Here is a 20,462-nt window from a genome sequence, read left to right on the forward strand (position 1 = left end):
AAACTAGTGAAGGATAATAGTATCTGCTTTGGAACTTGATTTTTCTATCAAGTCATCACTTCAACCTGTTTTAAATATACTTAAAGCATCGTTGTCCCAGCCTCTTAAAAAGTTTGCACTTGATTTGCACAAATATAAATGTTGTCAGAAAGAACAATGGACAATAAACCCTTTATTTCAATAAAACGTTGGCTAGGTGGTAGTAGCGCAGTACCATAAATCCATCCAGTTGCGATTTCTAGTGCTACAGTGGAGCTGATTTGGCTGTGTCCTGTCTCGATGTTCGCATGGCAACTCCCTCCTTAGCAAAACAGAATCAGTGTAGGATTAAAATGTGAGTACATCAAATATTGTTGTTGCTACCTTGCAGCTTTATAGCTTCATTAATAGTGTTAGAAACTAGACCAGTGAGTCAAGCCATTCAGTGTTTCCTCTTACAAGTCTTTTGAAAAGTAAACTTAAAGAGAAATTTTATTTTTATTTTACTTTTCTTTTTAAGTTACAAAATGGAATTTCTAAAAATTAGAATATTTTCTGAAATGTAAATGACACTGTAGGTGGTATCTGTGAAAATACGGCTTCCTTATTGCGTCTTTAGCTGCTTACGCAAGTCAAGGTTGCAGCAGATACCGCTGGGAAGAGGGAAGTGCAGGTGCCCGCAACAGACGGCATCACTGAGCACAGACAAGCTATAAAAGTGCATATTAATCACCCAGTGCACTTTTTTCCCATAAGAACAATTGGCAATTAGGGAAATTGAATATGGATACGCAAAGTCAATATTTGGATATTAAAACCGTTAATACAAGAGTTTATATTAATACAAGTTAAATACAAGAGAATTCTTAAGGTTATCTAATTAATGAAGCAGTCAGAAATCACAGGCAGGAGTGGTATGAGTTACTGCTTGTTTGCGAATAAATGATTAGTCTGGTTTTCATCAGCAGACTTCGTTAAACCTCTTTTTTTACCTGGGCAGATGTTACTTTCTTTTAAAAATCCATTGATTGCTCAGTATTTATGTCACATAAGTCTGATTTCATTCTATATGGTGTATTGCTCTCCCCTTTCTCCCATCTCTATTCTTCCTGTCTGACTGTACACTACAAACAGTTAGGGTTTTTTTAATTTTAGTGGGGAATGCACCAACTCAGGCTTTCTGTCGATGAGAAAGGACCTACCACATGGCTCCGGTAGATACCGTAATTAGTGCACAGTAATCTCACGCACTGCAGCTCCGTGTCTGCTTCCATGCCACGGTCTAGTCGTTCTGAAAATTTCTGACAAGCAGTTTGTAGCTGAAGGTAGAGGAAAGCTGAAGTGAAGGTGGACACTGTGCAAGCAAACCACTGAATCACAGAGACTTTTCAGTTTTCCTATTTGTTGCAGGAGGATCATTACGTTTGACTGGGTTTTGTTGTTTTGTTTTGTTTTTTAGTCACAGAATTAATTTCTGGTGATATTTGGGCAGTGAATTTTTGCCATCTGATAGCATCTGGGGAGAGTAAAAAAGTACAGCTTGTAAAAATAATCCAATAGTTTTCAATAATGAAAATTCACTATATGTAAAACTTCCAGTGCCTTGCTCTTTGTAGCACAACACTTTGCTCTGGAAAACTCAACGGCTGGATCTTGATTATTAAAGAATAACACGCAAGATCTTAAAACAGTGCGATCTTTGTTAAAGGGCTGTGATATTGATTAATAAGAATAACGTTCTTAAGGGTAATGAAGGTGTGGAGTAAAGATTTTGAGGCAGAGTTACATTTCAAAATGACAAAGTATGGGCATCACTGGACAAGTTTTTCTAAGTGTATGTCTCAGTAATGCCAATAAAGTCATCAGAGCTACAGCATTAATTCTTCGTCAGTCAAGAGAAAAATATATTATCAGCGTGTTTCTTGCCTTTCAAAGATAATATAGTGTTGAAAGTGCATCTCAGAATGATGACAAAAGCTAGTTCTGTATTCCATATAGTTATAAATTAACACCAGCATCATTTGACACATTAATATCTTGAGCACGCTAAACCCAGCCAGTTAATAGCAGATATTATTTGATAGGCAACCTAAGTAAATTGCAGTGCCATCATGTAAAGTCAGAAAATCCTTTCCTGACAGCGAGATCTAATTCTGCAGCCCTACAAGTGACCAGGTGTACAGTATTGGATCACTTATCATGCTTCATCCTTAGTGTGTATTTCTGAAGTGTTGGTTGTGGAACAGTTGACTAAAGTAAAATATATTTTAGGTATGGCCAGCTAAGAAGAAAAGCAGTTTCTAGTTTTGCTAGTTTTAGGGTGTTGTTTTCCTCTATTTTTGTCTCCTATCTTAGTAACTTGGAACTAGGTTGTAACAAACTTCAATATAGCACATGTAAATTAAATGTAAATTCACTATTTAAGGAAACTGCATGAAACACTGATTTCAGCTGAAACGGATTCAGCTGTGCCCTGGCTTAGCCTTGCTGCACTACAGCATATCGTTCTGTAAATTGTATAAAGGATTGCTAAGCATCACTGCAAAATATGTCAAAAGGGTCACTTTGAGGGACGATTTCATTTGCACCGGGACTTTTTCTGTAGGGTGGTATGGAGTGTCTGTTTATCTCCTGTATAATTTGCAATGAAAAATCTTGATTTTGTGAAGCTTTCCCCCTCTAACAAGTCTCAAAAAAACCAGGCAAACGAATGGAGAGGTTAGCCTAAAATGTCTTCTGTGTGGAGAGCTTTCTTTGTGTTGAACGTAACTGCAAACAGTATGTCCCAAGCACAGATGGCTATCACTGAGCATAACATAAGGCCCATACTGACAGAGAGTGTGAACAAGTAACATGGTTGTGGCTCAACTTCTTGATTTTTCTTAACTACTGAAATTAATTAGTAAATCTGGCACTTGCAATAGATGTGCCTTGAAAAAAAACCTAATCCCAGTAAATATTATTGGTAGTCTATTATGGTCTTGGAAGCATAGCTACTGTGGCATCATTACATAAGAATACATTTCTTTGTTCAGAAAGTACAAATCTCAATGAGATATTTTCTAAGAGATGGAATAGTAGAAGAGTCATGACATGGAGATAAAAAGGAGCAGGGAGGGAGGCTGCTGATAAATATGTAACTGCCTCTTCCACTCTGTGGCAGACAGCAATATTCCCATGCTGTTCAGTGAGCCAAATTTACTTCTCACCAGGAGAGCTTCAATCTTTTTCCATAGAAGAATTGCTCCCAATTATGTGTGTCCACATAAATAGTTGTAGCCAGTGAACAGGTTTGAAATTGGTCAATTCTTGAAATCTTTGCCCAAGTAAATCTCAAAAGCAAATTAATGGACTTTGGGGGTACTGGAGGTTGGAACGTGACTTACTGAAAAGCTATACACTGAATAAAGCTCCATAGATCAAGTTCTGAGTAGGTGTTCTTTTCTTTTAGACCAAATTTTCCTTGAGAAAAATGGGAATTAAAGTGGACACAACCTGCTGAAGGATGCTGTAGTAATGAATTGGAGACTAGCCAGTAGTTCTGACAATGGCAATCTAAGGAGATTAGAATTTCAAGGTGGAGAGTAGGTTTTATGCCAGGTTTTAACCTTCTTTTGATAGGAAGAAAAAAAAAAATTACTGCAGTTCTAACTGCAATTAAACCTCTAACTTTCACGTACTATGAAATCAGATTTAAACCATCCTACAAATGGTAGATACATAGGTATTCTGCTCATAGAAAGTGCTCGTCATCATGCAGGTTGCTCAATACCTGCAGCTGCAATACTGGACTGCATTTCAGGGATAGGAGAAAATACAGAGAAACGCCAAAAGCTTCAGTGAAGTATCAATATTTGAATTAAAAAAAGAAGAATTTATGTTGCATATATGCATTCAAGCTTGGGGGCTCTTCTAGATGTGTACTGTGTTTTTTCCTGTTTTGTTGAAGCTTGATGACAATGAATGAATCGATATAATGGTGAGAAAGGCAGATATAAATTTAATTTGATTTCAAATTCTAATGTTTAAAGATATACTTGTCGTGCCATTCATGTCATAGCCTGCCTATCCCACTAAGATGCCATCTTGTGATGTCCAGCTCTGCAAAGTCAAGATTGAAGTTTGTCGGGATGCCTGTTGGCTTTGTTGGCAGGGCAGGGAAAATGGGGAGGCAGAAAGAGAAAAGCTGCATTTTCAGGTGTAGATATTAACTCAAGGATTCAATAGAAGAGGAAATTTGATTTAAAGTAGAATTTTTCATCTCAAGAAATTGAATTTACACATTGCACATTGAACAATGTAGTCATTTTGGCTTAAGTTTGTAGATAGGCACAGGTGTCTGATTACTTAGCACATGGGATAATACCCATTACCTGCCTGTAATTAATTTAGGGGTGCTCTGCTTTTTTGGAAAAAAAGCCTTTAGCTCTTACCTGTTTCATTTCTCTGCCTTAGCTGCATTTCTCAGCAATGGCTGACTGTCTGGATCGAACAGAACAAGTAAGAAAAACATAGAGATCTTTTCTTGCCCAAAGCGTCACAAGGGATGAAAAAAATAGCTTCCAGAAAAAAACATATCCATTTTCAAACTTGTTTGTTTATAGTACTGATTTTTTTTGTATAGGCTGCCTTATCACTTTCTAACAACTTGTCTTTATTGCTAAGTTGACCTGTTATTTAACTGTTTCCACAGGGAGTTTTGTGTCCTGTATGTACTGTTCAAAATGTGAATTAGCTGCCTTATTACAGTCTTCTGACCACAAACTCCTGGTATCTAGGCTGGCGGAAAAACCATTTTGTAGTAAAGACCAAGATGAACAGCTTTCCAGCTGGTAATCCCTTGAATACCTTCTTTACTCTCACTGAGGGGGAAAAAAAAAAAAAAAAAAAGAATCACGAGAGGGAAGCCTATGTTATGAAACAAAAGCCTCGCCAAACAAGCGCAGGTTTGACCATCAGTCCTGGTGGTGTAGACGAGTGAGGAGTTTGCCAGTGTGAATATGATCCATGGATTCAGCTCAGCCTGGCTTTAGACTGTTTATATCCAGACCAGCTTAGCTGTAGTGATTGGCCATAAAAGTTAAATTTTGCATTAGCTACATCTGAGTGAGGTTGAAGCCAGCAACTGAGCCTGAAGGTAGAAGAAAAAGAAGAAAAATGGGAAGGGAGCTTGTAGGAAAAAAGATATTAAATTTGTTGTTGACTTACTGTTGTCTCATAACCTGACTTTCTGTTCTGGCTTTGGCTACAAGGAAGAAAGAAGTTACTAGCAAAGTATGCGCTAGGACATGTCATTGTAGGTCCTGAGGAAAATGAAGAAAAGTAAGTTAAATACACCAGCACTTGTATTTCTGCAGTATCCTGTGTCATCTTTCTTTCCTGAAAGAATCCTCAATCATCTGCCAGGAGATTTTTTATTTTATTTTATTTTCTTCAAAAGTAACTATTGACAATTGTAAAGATGACCCAGTTGAAACTTTTCTTGCACTTTTTGTCACGATGTGGGTGAATCGGTCTCAATAATGAGTTCTCATTCCTCTTCGAAAGTGGAAGTGGACAAATGCTAGTCTGTTGCAAAAAAGCTGTCGCAGCCCCCCCAGAAAGACCCCAAAACCTACAGCAAAAAGGACATTTCAGCCTGAATGTTATTCTTTGTTTTGCATTTGATTGTGTATTTCAATCTCAATTAATTACTTGGCTTCCAAATGTAAAGCCTGTCCAGTTCTTTCCAATGTAATATTTAATATTCTGCTTTTCTACATCATCTTCTTAAGGGTACAGATTGTTCTCACCATTCATTTTCTGCACATTTGCAAATACAGTTGCACAGATTGGGAGCCTTATGCTTCTTTTCGTGGCCTTTAATCTCTTCCTTTAAAACTTTTAAATTTCTTTAGTCGCTTTGATCACAAACGCAATAAACCCATTCCTCCCTACAGGTTTTAAGACAATCCCAGATTATGTGGCTAGGAGAGGCAATAAGAGAATTAGAGCTAAGAAAGAAAATCAGTCTTGTTCTCTAACGACCTGTTATTTTCTACTGCTGATAGAATGAGAAAATTAAATCTCTATCTGCAAATCTTGTGAGAACAATCTAAGAAGGGGAGAAGCATAAATGATTAGACAAGAGCTTCTGCCAGCAAAGGGAGGCGAGAATGACATTCAGCAACTTTTGGAATGGAAGAAATGGTCAGAGATAGCCTGAGCAGCAAATAAGGCATAGTTGAAATGGTTGAAAAATTCCTCTTGGTTTTGACAGACTGGCAAAGGCATCTGTCATCCCTGCTTCTATCAAAGCATTTTAAAGAGAGAAAAATAATTTTAAACTGTATTACTTCGATGTGCATTATGTGGATCAAGCCTGTGACAGAGCAGGGCACAGTTCTTCAGATGAGATACTGGGTAATGGTCCACATTTAGATCTCTGCAGATGTGCAGAAATCTGCATGTGCTTGAATTTATTAGGCTTGTACTTCAGCCATAGACTGATGCAGAGCCTCGGCTGACCTGGTAACGTCCATTTGAGAGAAATCTCCATTATTTTATTTAAAGCTCAGAGATTACGGTGAAATGTATCTTGTTCCAGAAATAGTTCAACTGATTTCATCAAGGAACATCTGAATTTGTTTAGGAAAAAAACAAGTGAGGAAGCTTATAAAAAGTGACCTACATTATATATATAAAAAACATAACAGTTATTTTAAAAAATGTACCCTGATTCTAAGAAAGAGCACTACAGAGGAAGGACCTCTCAGCTCAAATTTGTTCAAATAATCAACGTAATCTTTTGCAAAACAAGGTTTGGAGAAGGAAAATAAGTACACAAATAAAACCAGACTGGAGTTTCCCTTTGTTCAGTTGTGCAGTTTCAGAGACGTCTACATTTTATATGCAGCTCAGTAAGCACTCAGTGTTGCCTGTTTTATTCCAGTACTGTTAACTACCAAGACAAGTTAAAATTGTAGGGTCAAACTTTGGCTTTTCGAATATTTGAATTATGATTTCCTGAGCAACGTTCTTCTTACCAGCTGCGGTACTTGTTCACTGTAGCCTATTGCTCACTTTGAATGCTTTAAATGGGCAGCCGCATTTCTTTCAGAAATAATGAAGTAGCATTCTTGTTACTGAATAATTGCTGGCATTTTATATTTTTAACTGTTCCTCTAGGATGAAATGTAATGAAATGAACAGAGCGTACGGTACATTTATTTTTCTTAAAAAAAGGAAAACAAAAATATTTATGCTTCCTGGAAATGTTAGCTATAGAACATTGTGCCTCAAAGGAAAAAAACACATCGTTAGCTTGTTACCCATCTTGACACTGTATGCACGGCTTCCCTGAATTTTATGATAGCCTTTTAACTAGTCACTATTTCCAAGTCCCAGAATCATGAGTAGAAATTTATTGCAGACAAAGCGTAAGTTGCATGGGTCACTGAGATGCCTAAATAATTAAATTACGGAAACAGGCACAGAAGCCTACTACGGTGCAGATGCAAATGGCCTGCATTTGCAAAATATACCTGTCATTTGCCTTGCATAAAACAAGAGACTTGGTGTTCAAAACCAGTTCCTAAAGGATTAAAATTAAAATAAGCTGTATGTGTGCACAAATGAATAGTGGAAGTTTCCAGCTTCCACTGAGGGCTGTTCAACCAAAATTTTGATTCTCAGTATAACAGCAACTTCGCCTGACCCGTTCACGCAAAACAGCTGCAACTCATTAGTGTCCCTAGAGTGAAAACGTTAGAAACACCCAGAGTCCAGAAAGTCAGGTTTTTACACAGTGATGGAATCTAGTTCAGAGGTTAGTTAGAGGATTTGAGTTCTAGTTAAAGGATGCAATGAAACCAAGCCTAGTTGTTGACTTTACTATTTGTGACGGAAGTCTCCATGTACAAAAGGCAAGAGCAGCGGTGTGAGCAGTAGGTGCTGAACGCAGTGTGTTCTAACGTACAGTCCACTGTCCCCTGACCTGACATAGTGAATTGTTCCCAAAACAGCCTGTGGCCTCATTCAGACTGTTGTTAACCTTGCTCAGGAACACCTTGCTCGTATATGATCTTTTCTTCCCTTTGATGTTTGCAGTGGGCTACAGAATGTGACCGTGACCCTGCAAAAGCTTTCGATTCTTGCATCAGAGGCAGTTCAGGTGCAAGCCCAACATACGTCATGTTGCACAAATCATTGAAATCACTCATAACCATTATTCCAGGTGGATTTTGCATGGGTGGTGTTTTGTTACAGTGTTGAATTTCTTTACATCTCGCAGATTTTTGACAAAGAAGCTAAAGATCTGGAGCGAGAAGTCTGCTTTATTGATATTGCGAGCGATGAAATCCCCGAGCGCTATTACAAGGAATCGGAGGTAAGAGACAACTTGGTTGTGAAATGGTGAAGAAGGGGATGTAAAAGCAGGAAAGCTTTGATAGGAATCAAAACAATTTTATTTTTGTATGAAACCTTGCTGGTCAGCAGTATTTGAAAAGCTTTCAGTCAGAGGGGAAGCAGATAGCAACCCTCTGTCTGGGTTGCCTGACACTTTCTTTTGCAGATTCCTCCAACCTTTTGAAATGCTTTCATACCCTTATCAGAACATACCCTGTACTACACCTTTGATTTTCAGCTGACTTCGTTTGAAGCTGAAAGGGCCTTTTCTTTGAATTGTGGAGCTCAGTGAAGTGTCTGCAGGTCCGAGAAGTTTTAAACGTGCCTGTTGTCCTTATTTGCATCCTGCCCCAACTACTAAGTCATGCGAAGTGTCGCAGCCTGGGCAAAGAAAAGGTGCTGCAGTGAGAACAGGGCTGATGCTTGGGGGCCACCATGCCACAAAAGCAAGGAGGACTGAAGCATACTGCATACCCTGGTAAATCTGCCAAAAGGCATCGATGGCAGCAGACACATTCAGTCTCTTAAAATTCCCTGGAAAACTGCTCCCATGCATATTTGATAGCGCGTGGCTCTGAAGAACGTGTTTCTTTTAGGTCAGTGCAGTTTGCTGGTTTGAAATCAGCAGCCACCATGCGAATGAAGGTGAGGTCTCAATGTTATAACCTCAGACTTGAAAAATCACGGTTCAGGAAGCAGCAGGAGAGGAATGATCAGATCTATGCTTGCATTTAATTTTGGAGATAGGATTTGCCTCTGGAGCCAAGTATATATTCATAGCTGGCAATGAGTATGGCAGCTGTTGGACTATACAAAACGAGACTACATAATCATTTTTAGGATAGAAAATGAAGACCTGCCAATGAATGTATTTCTATACCATAGGAGACATGATTTTCAGACTAAAAAAAAGTCAGGGACTTGTTATCTTCCATTTATAGACCCTATTTCAAGTTTTATGTATGGGTCATAAACCAAAAATGGGTCTACGGTAGAATGAAAAGTAATTTCATTAGTTTCCTTCGATAATGAAACCCATCTGTTTAGTACCAAGAATTATATAACACCTCATGAAACAGCTGATCGATCCCATCATCTTATCTGAACTCCACGGTCTTCTGGTTCCATTTAGGAATGACTGCTGCTATTGAACGGGTCAGCATTTGACTGTGTTTTAAAGAAATCATGTAAGATTTTTCATCTCAGTGTCTGCACTTTCGGAAATTGTAAACACGAAGGTAACAACTAGCTTTTCAGCTTTCCCTCCTATTTTTAATAGCCAACTATTAAGGAAAATTTCAATGGGATTACTCCTATGATATATAAAACCAGCCTCATGACAAGTAAGAAAAGGATTTCAGAGTCTTTGTGTTGTTATTTCAAAGACAAATCTAGATCCCAAGCAAAATGGAATTTTATATGGGTTTAAACAACAAAAATAGCCCAGCATCTGCTGTTTTTTCTGTACTGATGGATGATTTGTATGTTGGTTACCAAATTCTGTTTCAGAATTCATACAAAATATTATGAACACCTTAGCACTTAACTGTGTACACATCCTGTAATTGATACTGAATTAATAATAGTTGAATTCAGTATCTTCCAAAGTTTACAAACTATGCAGTTTTAATGCTAGTATATGATGAAGATGAAGCCAAATTCCCATTTCTGATGAGGCCTCTCGCATAATTTAGGGACTATAAAAAGAATTTTATTGTTTGTGAATGTAATTTCCATCTGTTTTCAATCAGAACAGCATAAAAAAGTAACTCTTATGTAAATGAGAAATGATCTGTTTTCCAAATAACAGTTTCAGAGATAACTAAAAACCATTTACTGTAAGCTTTTGAAAGGTATTTTAGTTATACAGATAACAACAGTTTGGCTGCTTTTAGACCATCTAATCTGAATCGATGCTAAGTTTAAAGATTAAAAGTGAAGTACGATCCTCAGGATTTAAGAATTAGATCCCACAGGGTAAGTTCTGACTCCTGTCCGGAAAGATCAGTGAGAATGATTTTAACTTCAGGCATGTTAGTAATCTTAGTAATGGATCTTTCACATGCTTAAAATTAAGCAAGTTCCAGGATCAGCATACTTCGTGGCTTCTAGAAATGAGCTTTTAAAATTCTTTTATATCCTAACAAAAGTGCACCCCTCTTCAATGAAAAATATCCTTCAGTTTTTAGTAGCAAATTGCATTATTGGGTTGTATTACTGTATATTAGAGAGGTAGCTTAAATAATTGAAACCTTTCACTCCTGATTTCAACTGCTTGCACCTATGATCTAAAAAATTATCTTTTCAGTTGTCCTGATTTGAATGTTATAAACAGATCTATATTCTTTCTTCGAGTGTAACTTCCATAATAATGATTCACACATAAAAATACAAAATGTATAAAACAGCTTCATATGTATACTATTCCATTTGAATTGCACAGCTCATTTTGACTTGTGCTGGTACTGCTGAGAGAGGAGAAGTGTTCCATGAAAATGCTGTGATGGCTGAAGGGAAGATGATTGAATTCAACTTTGTGCACATCTGCTTTGTCTCTCCTTCTAAATATTAACTAAAATTGAAGAAAAAAAAATACAGTTAGCTGGAGGCTTAAGGAGAGCTGCTTTTTTATTGAGGGACGCTTTAAAGGAACCTCTGCCCACATAATACCGAGTGATCTCTTGACCAGAATCATCCAAGTGATGTGAATTCCCTTAAGAATGGAGGGCTTATCTGTCGGTATATGCATGAGAGGACTTAAATCACCAAGTAAACAGTGAATAAGAAGACAGTTTTGTTAGCTGTTACAAACACACACAGTCCAATTGTGTCTCCCGTGGAGGTACACTGATTTCTGCTGGCAGAAGAGTTGCCCTTGTGGAAGGCTGGAGGAGCTATGACTGACTGCAGCCCTTCTGGCTGTCTCAGAACAGGTGACTTAATTTGAGCTTAATGACCATCTACAAACTTCATTGTGAAGTACCCACCAGAATACTTAGCAGTGCTGCCATATATTAAAGAAAGCTTTTTTTTACAGGCATGGACCTAAAACCCCTTAAACTTGTAAGAAGTTTATATGCCAGGTTCCAAATTGAGAAAGTTTGAATCTAGATCCAAGCTAACAAGTTTGCCTGTCTTTCCTAAGGAGTCACATACGTTTCCAGATCTGAACGTACCTATTACATTGAATACTGAATTTTATATTTGTGTATGAAGAATGTACAAGCCTACAGGTAAGGGTAGTTGTGCATTTTGTGAAGTCATTTCCTTGCAACTTTACCATCAATGAATATGTATCACCAGCCATTGTGTATTCCCTAAATAGACATACGTATTTATCTGAATTATAGAAAAGAATAAAACGGAGCTATGCTGAAGAGCGAGGGCCTCAAGTGAATCATTCGCTGAAATGAAACATTTACTATGGATGTGAGCTACTGAGCAAAATGTTCTTTGTAAACATACTCAAGTTCTCAAAATTAACAGTGTCTCATTTCCTGTTTGTAACAAAGCAGTTGAGAGTCGGACAAATGGAATAAACTTTTTAAGTTACCTCCGAACAGAAAGACTTTGTGCAGCTGCTGCAGTTTTCTTCTTCAGTTGCCGGCTTTTTTTACTTTAACACAGCTGCACTGTAATAGGTCCAGCTTAGTACTGTCCAGGTGCTTTCAGAATAACAAAACCTCTATCCCATTACAGAGCCAGAAAATTATGGTAGTTGAAATAATACAGCTGCCTCAGCCCCCACACTGAACGTGTGCGACACTGCAGCACAGCAGTCCGGGACAGCGCACAGCAAAACCAGATGAAAATTGTCCTTTTCCTTACTAACTTGGGTTGTGAGCTCACGTAAAGGCTGGCAGGATTATCATATTTTAACATCTCAGTTATTAACACCCCAATATTTACACTCCTTAAAGTATTTAGCTCTTCCAGAAAATACATTTTAATGGAAATTCAAAAAGAAGTAAAAAAAAAATCCTTTAAAAAAATTCCTCCACATAAATGTCTATAGTAACATCTTTACATCAGCAAATCTTTCCAGAGCCCTAGCTATATAAGCTTCAATCCAAAACCTAGTAACTGCAGCTGATGGGGAAATGCCAGATCACATGTATTAAACCCGTGAAGGATTAATTCTGAAATTCAAGATCAAACAAAATGGTCTTCACCTTAAAGGAGGAAAAAAGCCTGACTGCACTTCAAAAGCATGGTGGTGGAATCTATTGCAATAGGACTCTGAAAAAAATGAATCCGTGCACCAAAAGGAAGGAAGGAGGAATCCATTTCTGGAAGATCTGAGCACCTTCCAGTAGGAGAATAGGATGCATGGCATAAGCACAAAGCTCTTTCACCTCTGGAGAGCGCATTCAGCTTGGGGATCTTTTTCCATGTGAAAATGGCTGAACAAGCAAGTAATTTTCAAGACAGACCGGTGACAAGGCTAACAAGATATTCCACGCAGGCTTCCAGTGTACAAACAAAGGGGGTGCTGCCAGCTGCGGAATAGTACGGCATCTTCAAAGCACGCCTGATACCATGGCAAAGCTAAGGGAAAGTGTGCCCGTTCGGATTCGGAAGTTTTCTCCAAGCAATGAACTTTTTTCAGTAAAATATTTCAGTAAAATTATTTCAGTAAAAATAACGTTTCGGAATGAAATCTGAAAAGGCATTGTGACAACCCAGCGCTATATCGTCAGCGTGTTGGTGTTTGCCTCCTGGTGGGGGGTGCAGTCCCGCATCTGATGCCCATGACATCTGCAGTCCAGGAGGAAGGTTAAGTAAATAAATGCTAAATGCCAAATAATGGAATCTCCCATAATAAGCATGTTGAGACAGGAACCACCAGCCACAGCCGAAGTAAGAAACATGGGGAGAGTGCTGTGTTTGAAACCATACCCATCACACTGTGGCTTTTATTTTACTTTCTTGTAATTTTACATTTTATTCTCAAATAAGCCCAGCTTATGGGTCATGATGTTTCTGCTACGTTAGCAGAAGTGCTATTTTTAAATCACTCTGCACCTGGCAATAATGTATTGCAAACACAGAGTAGGTTTTGCTCCTCTGTAGCAAAAGGATTTGCCAGATGGGCTTTCCTAATAAATTGTGCCTGATAAAAGGACGAGAAGGTTATTTAAACAAAAAGATTTTAGCTATGCCATTACATTTAAAACAGATTGAGGATTTTGCCGGTAGATAAATTAAGGGGAAAATAGTGAATAGAGTCAGTATCCTTTGGATGACGGCTTCTCTAGAGAGGAAGGCGTGGTGTGGCTAAAAGCAAAAAATAAGGCACATGCACAAAATTAATGATCTAAATAATAACATAAAACCAGGGTCAGACCAAAGATCAGCTCACCCAGTTTCTGGTCACTGACAGAAGCGTTTCAGAGGCGTGTGCCACAATTCCTGCCCGCAGAGCACGCTGCCTCGCCCCAGCCTGCTGTGCTTTGCAAATCGCCATGCCTTTCACAGGGGAGCAGCACGAGGACGGCCGTGCTCCGGCAGAGGCAGGTGCTCCACGCTTCCTCCTGGGAGCTGCAGGGATGGCAGCGTGGCCCTGAGTCTAGTTTGTTCTGACGAACTTAATCAGTGAGCTACGGCATGAAAGTCAGGAGGAGAAGCAGTGTTGTGTCCCAGCGTAATTTCTGCTTGCATTTAATAGAAAATTATCATCCCTAGTTCCTGGGGTTTGGGGTGGGTTTTTTTTTTGAGAAGGACCTTGTATGCCTGGATTGCAGAAAGGATTCCAGGCTGTGACTCAATCTGGCCATGTGAAGCATGAGTTAGGCACATAAAATCGTTCTGGGTTGTGGCTTTCACGTCAAAGTTCTCATTGGTTTCAGTGGGCTTTGGGGCAGATATTGAAAAGTGAAAAGCAAAAAATGAGCAGTTCTGGTCACACCAAAGGTGCCTCTGGCGTGGTGTGCTCCCCATGGCTGTGGCCAACAGCAGAGGCCTAGGAAAAGCATAAATATATGCAAAATATAGAGTTAATATAGAGATTCTTCCCCTAAATACTTCCTTGTGTGAACCATAGCACAAGCAATTGCTGAGCCAGAATGTGTGTCTGTCTAAACCAACGACTTTTTTAAAAACACTGGGGTTTTAGATCCAGGTAAAAAGCCCAGTGATGTTCGTTTTACTTAGGGTAAGGACTCCCCCTGTAAAACATCGATGCCCTTTGAAGTGATGGGCCAGAGATTAACCTCTCAAGTTCACTTTGCTTCACGTTGCCTCGTGTCTTGCAGCCCACGACGCAGCTCGTGCGCAGGCTGAGTTTGAGCTCGCCTGAGCAAGCACTCAGTAAAATCTGTAATGCCTTCATCTTGCATACAGCCAGCTGGAAATCTATTCCTCTGAATTCTTGCTGTTCCCTGGCTTCCCTTCATCGCTCAACAGTTTTAGAGTATCAGTATGTGAGTGTTTTCAGAAAAGCAGGAATTTCCATGACAGCTACGAGACGTGTTGCCCAGCATTGCAAATCGTCGTGTCCTTCAAGGAAAATGGACACGATTAAGGGAAGCGAATGTGCCGTCTCTGGGTGCTGTTAAAGGAATTTGCAGCCAGGAGTGATGCCGTGGATTCACTGTATTGCAGTAGGTGGATTAATTGTGGGGCACCAGTTTCAGAACGATTTCCAGTATGAAACCCCTTGTCTGCTGGGTTAACTTCACAAAAATAAAACAGGCGAACACGGCTTTCACAGCATCCCGTGGGCTCGCGCCGTCTGAACGAGGCGCAAGTTTTTATGCATAACTGAGCAGGCAGGCAGGGTGGCTGTTCTTTATTTAATTTTCATTTATAAATTCTGAATACTTGATGCCGACTCAAATTCATTACGTTAAATCCCTTTGGACTAACGTGAAGTTAGTCCATTACAGAGCTGGTTATCGCTGAAGGGATGTGAAATGTAACACTCAGGATTATTAAAGTGCGTATCTGCAATGCTTAATCAAGACAACGGCTCCATCACACTAGCACCATAGGTGTATGTAAGAAACAGCAGACCCTTCCTTACAGGAAACTACTTTTCTTTGATTTTCCTTTTTAGAAATAATAACTTTACAGGGGAATATTTTTGCAGGAATGTTTGAAATCCTATTTTCTGTAATTATTTCTTCATTCATGGAACCATCTATTAGAATTTTACGTCTTTCTGAATATTGTATCTTAGTCCTTCCCTTTTTACTTTTTTTTTATATATATATATACCATTATTATGCTAATTGCTTCAGGCAGTGATCAGTTATAAAACAGCTCTTCCAGCCAGAAAATATCTAGATACATCTGAGGTCAAGCTTTATTGAGTGAGAAGATTGGCAGCATCATGTGGCTGTGCGTTGTGATATACAGTGGTACATAGCTCTGAGTGATGATGACGCTGAATTGTTTTTATGGTGATTTAACATTGAAACCTTATTATACTGAGAGCTTAAAGTTTCTATTTAGGAAAGAATGTGTCAGCAATAAAAGCAATGACTTTCACCGAGAAAGAAGACTGTCACCTCACTAGAGCTTTGTAGAGATGCTTTAATGACAGAGCTTCCGTTTATGGATAAAATCAGATGCCAAGTCAGGAGATACCTAAACAGTAGAAAAAAGGGATGCAGAATGGTATATAAGCTCTCACTTAAGAAAGAAAATTAAGGTCAGATCAATTTTTTGGGTTTTTTTTTCTCCTGATTTGTCTTCCATTTAGTGCATAATTTAAGTACGTACTTAATACATATTTAACTGCTTTCGTAACAAAAAGATGGATTTAAAAGATCTTCCCAGATCTCAGCTGTGGGGAAGGCAACACAGATGAACACTGGTGGTTATTCTTGAAGACAGATTTTACAAGCTCCGCTGTGAATTTACTGAAACATTATTTTCAAGTTTAGAAAATCAGTTCTTAACTGCAAATTATTTCTATTTACAAGATGTAATTAGCAGTATTGGACATAAGGAGAAATGGAATTATACCAGTATGGAAAATAACACTTTGATAGATAAAACTGTATTTTGTACAGATAAAAGTAAATTTTAAAGATGAACTAACGTCCTTATTGTTTATTTGGTCTTGCTGTTGTAATTTCAAAACCAATTTATTTTATTTTCCTGTTCGTAAAACAGAGACAGGGATGAAATTAGTGTTTTGACAATAACTCAGTTGTAACCAGAGCTGGCTACGTTGGAGGAGTTTCAGACTTAGCTGGTCACCTGCATATACAAGTTCACTTAAAATTGAAAATGGCATTATCAGGGTCACGTCAGTGTCCGTGTGTCAAAGCTCAAGCTGGACATGAGTTCAGGAAGACAGGCATGGGTAGAAAGTACGAGTAAGTCACGCTGAGGGAGTAGTGGAAAAGCAAGCTCTGAAGAAGTAATGTTGTTTTTTCCAAAGGCCATAAATAACACTTGGAGTGCGCTGTATTGTAATGACTTGCAATAACATATTTTCCTATAGCTGAAAATGCCCTCGATGCTCTGATTGTCAAAGCATATCCAAGAATATGCTGCTGTCGACTCACTGGCCATTGGATAAAAGACAGGATTGGATTTTGGTATATCCTCGTCCTTATTTAAGTCAATTTCGTATTACTTTTTCATGATCTTTATTAGCATGTTTTCATGTTTTATGTCTTATCAAAGCATTTACTTTAGCAAACTGGCAAACGGGACTTTCTCTCCTGCACTTCCCAGTATGTTTTCTTTGTTTTGCAGGATCCTAAATATTTCAAGTCACAGAAGACTGGGAGGGGCCAGTTAAAAGAAGGCTGGAGAGAGACCCATCAGCCGATTATGTGTTCCTACAAACTTGTGACTGTGAAATTTGAAGTCTGGGGACTTCAAACCAGAGTAGAGCAATTTGTACACAAGGTCAGTGAAACAGGAGCCATTTCTTATCCTTCACATAAACAGAACTTGAGCACTACCCTGCGGAGGAATGTAACCGTGGCTGTGCAGAAGCTAGGATGCTCAGCTGAATCAGCTCTCAGACCTCTCTCAAGGTCTGAAGGATCTGGAGCAGAGCCAAAGAGTTCATCTCTGGGTACAGACTTGACAAAGCCTGGAGCTGCTCATGTCTAAGGTTGAGAAACACTATCAATAACTTTATGGTAGAATCACAGAATGGTTTTGGGTTGGAGGGGACCATACAGATGACCTGGTTCCACCCCCTGCCCTGGGCAGGGACCCCTCCCACCAGCCCAGGTTGCCCCCAGCCCCGTCCAGCCTGGCCTGGGACACTGCCAGGGATGGGGCACCCACAGCTGCTCTGGGCACCCTGTGCCGGTGTCCTGCCACCCTCACAGGGGAGGATTTCTTCCTAATATCTCGCCTAAATCTCCCCTCAATACTCTGATAAATATAGGAGCTAAAGTATGAGTACACGAGTACCGTACGTGTAGCAATGATGTGCAGAACTTCTTACAAACAGGTAGTGTGGAAGTTTTCCAGTCCATCTACCAAAATTAATTAATGAACAGTGTAACAGCCAAATCGTAGTATTTTTCAGAGTATTGACTTTCCACACGTGTGAAAAACGTAACAAGGAAAAAGAAGAGTTCCAGAACAGGTAATTGCCCAAAGATTAATGGGTTCTGTACACATTCCCAAATGGCTTCCCGTGCTTATCAAAGCCACGCTAATGTGATCCAGTGTTGGCGACAGATCCTCTTCAGGTGGGAGGCTGGACTGCAAGACCTCCGGAGACAGCGTGTCTGGCTCTCTAGGGCGTGTCTTTTTAGACACAAAACTGTCAGAATATTTTTCACTTTAAATCATGTAGAAAGACAGCTGTGACTTTTCGAAAATGTTTTGTTGCTGCAGATGTATTTAACCTTTTCCTTGTTTTGCAGGTGGTCAGAGATATACTATTGATTGGTCACCGGCAGGCTTTTGCCTGGGTTGATGAGTGGTATGGTGAGTATTCTCCAAATCCAGCCCATTTAAAAGGGCTGGTGCAAAGCTTATGGCAGTTAACAACAGGTTTGCATTGATTTCATGGATCGTCAGGCCCTAGTGTAAGTTGTTCATGAAAGGGATGGAACAATGTTCAGTTTCTCTGGAACGCACGGAGCCCATTTACAGCAGGTTCTTCGTAACAAGAGTGGGCTGTGCTTTAGGCAGCCAGCAGGCAGCATACAGGGACACCTTTACATCCTGCACATCTTGGTGTATATGCATCAGTCCCGTCACCCTGCATTGTAGGCAGATAAAAGCTGCCCCTGCCGAGAGCCATCTATATGGAGAACTGCATGCAGGTCTGAATAAAGCTTCTTATTAAGACTGCATTGACGTGCAGTCACTTCCATACCACAAACTCTGATCCAGCACAGTTTCAGCTTTTTAGGAAAGTTTTAAGCTCTTAATATGGATTGCAGTAAAGAAAAGATGAAGCTCTTAATGTCCTTTCTGAAAAACAGATATAAATGTAAAGCCTACTGGGTCTGATTCAACAGCAGCTGCGTGCAAAAACTGTTCTGAATCCACGAACCAGCTGTAGGAATGGGCACTTTCAATAGTACAGAGTAATCTGAATATCAAAACAGCCGATTACAGTTTGTAAAATAAGCTCATGGGGTTTGTGCTTTTTACGTGTATTTTCAGAAAGATGTATCCATAATCATAGATACTTGTAGAGCAGATTCTAAGACGTTCCTGTAACATATAATAGGAATTTGGGAATATATTTAGAATGTTTATTTAGACCCTCCTTAAGCTTCAGGAAACACTGTTTTGGGCATTTCGTGGATAAGAATGACACCTTCTTTCATCAAAACTCAGAAACATGCTGCATTGCTTAGAAATAGTCAGTTAGCCCAGCTGGTGCGCACACATCTCCAGTGACTTCATAAACATGCATAATTTTACACTAGAATCTACACCAAAGTCATTGTGCTGTTTTTTTGAAAATACAGAAAAATTTGCTGTTGAAAACATAAAGTTCTAATACATGTAATACTGCATGAAAACCTTGTGCTGTAATGATCATCAAAATACTGAAATCTCCTAAAAATATCTTCTATTTCGGGATAGCCATGAACTAGTAAGCAAGTTTTGTATCCAGGTAGAAAGATTTCTTAAGCAATACTGGTGGGGGGAGTATTTTAGATATTTTTTTTTTCTACCTGAAATATAACCACCTGTCATTTTTCCTGTACAAAGTCAGGGAAACTGATAACTTTACACAAAGCAGCCTGACTTCATGTAATAAATAAGCCCATGAATTTGCCCCAAATCTACGCAAAATATTTGTAAAAGTGAGGCATAAAGACATGTTCCTGGGAAGCAAAGAGTCATCTGCACTTCAGCAGAGTTATTGAAGTCATTAACAAGTGAGGAGTCGTAAAGTTAAACATATGGAATAGGTTTAGCCCAAAAACATTTAACTACAGATTTTCTCAACTTAACTCTGAATCCACAGTCTAAAATATTCTTTCCACAAATACTGTGATACACAATTATCTTGTGAATTTTTACTGTCACAGTGAGTCTTTTTAGTAAATAATGTAGTGTACTTTTAGAACTTAATTGTCAGGCGAAGCACAAAACCTAAAAAATCTGGGCTTACTAAAATTGATATGAGTAAAGGCTAAATATATATCAAGATTTATAAAAAAAGAAAGTACGGAAAGGTAGTTTGGGTGACTCTGTGCTGTCTGCAGCCCTTATGCCGCTGCGTTGTTCTGAAGTACAACAGTTGGTAAGACTTGCTGGCTAGAAACCAAGTATGTCATTATCCAAAACGAGTGAGATCTAATTTGTATTTATCCATTTCAGTTTAATACCTATGATCCGTAAAACTCTCGTGGTACTGCTCTTGACATGCTTATTATGTGTGTAGGGAGGGTTTTTCAAAAGTATAATTTTTAAAGCATCTGTGTGCCTTCACTGTGTCTCTTACCATCTTTTAAAATAAAATTTTAACAAAGACTTGGAGATGATGTTAGTCAGCTAAACTGGATCAAATAATCAGTGTGATAAAACTGAGTATCAATCAGTTACGTTATGGATCTTACTGACTGATTACTGTTACTGATACTGTAAGTATGAATGTGTCTTGTCATTAAATTTACTAAACTGTATTTAGCTTTATTATAAGA

General features: G+C 38.9%; 1 protein-coding gene across 8 annotated transcripts in view; it reads left to right on the forward strand.

Moving 5' to 3' along the window:
- PITPNC1 (phosphatidylinositol transfer protein cytoplasmic 1) overlaps window positions 1-20,462 on the forward strand; it is a 90,991-nt gene that overhangs the window by 61,426 nt on the left and 9,103 nt on the right. For all 8 annotated transcript variants that reach the window (XM_037405230.1, XM_037405248.1, XM_037405256.1 and 5 more), the window contains 3 exons: window positions 8,252-8,347; window positions 17,080-17,235; window positions 18,216-18,279. In XM_037405230.1, coding sequence (XP_037261127.1) covers window positions 8,252-8,347; window positions 17,080-17,235; window positions 18,216-18,279 — 316 coding nt within the window. The remainder of the gene's footprint in view (window positions 1-8,251; window positions 8,348-17,079; window positions 17,236-18,215; window positions 18,280-20,462) is intronic.

The sequence above is a fragment of the Falco rusticolus genome, chromosome 1 (genome assembly GCF_015220075.1).
Source record: "Falco rusticolus isolate bFalRus1 chromosome 1, bFalRus1.pri, whole genome shotgun sequence".
NCBI lineage: Eukaryota > Metazoa > Chordata > Aves > Falconiformes > Falconidae > Falco > Falco rusticolus.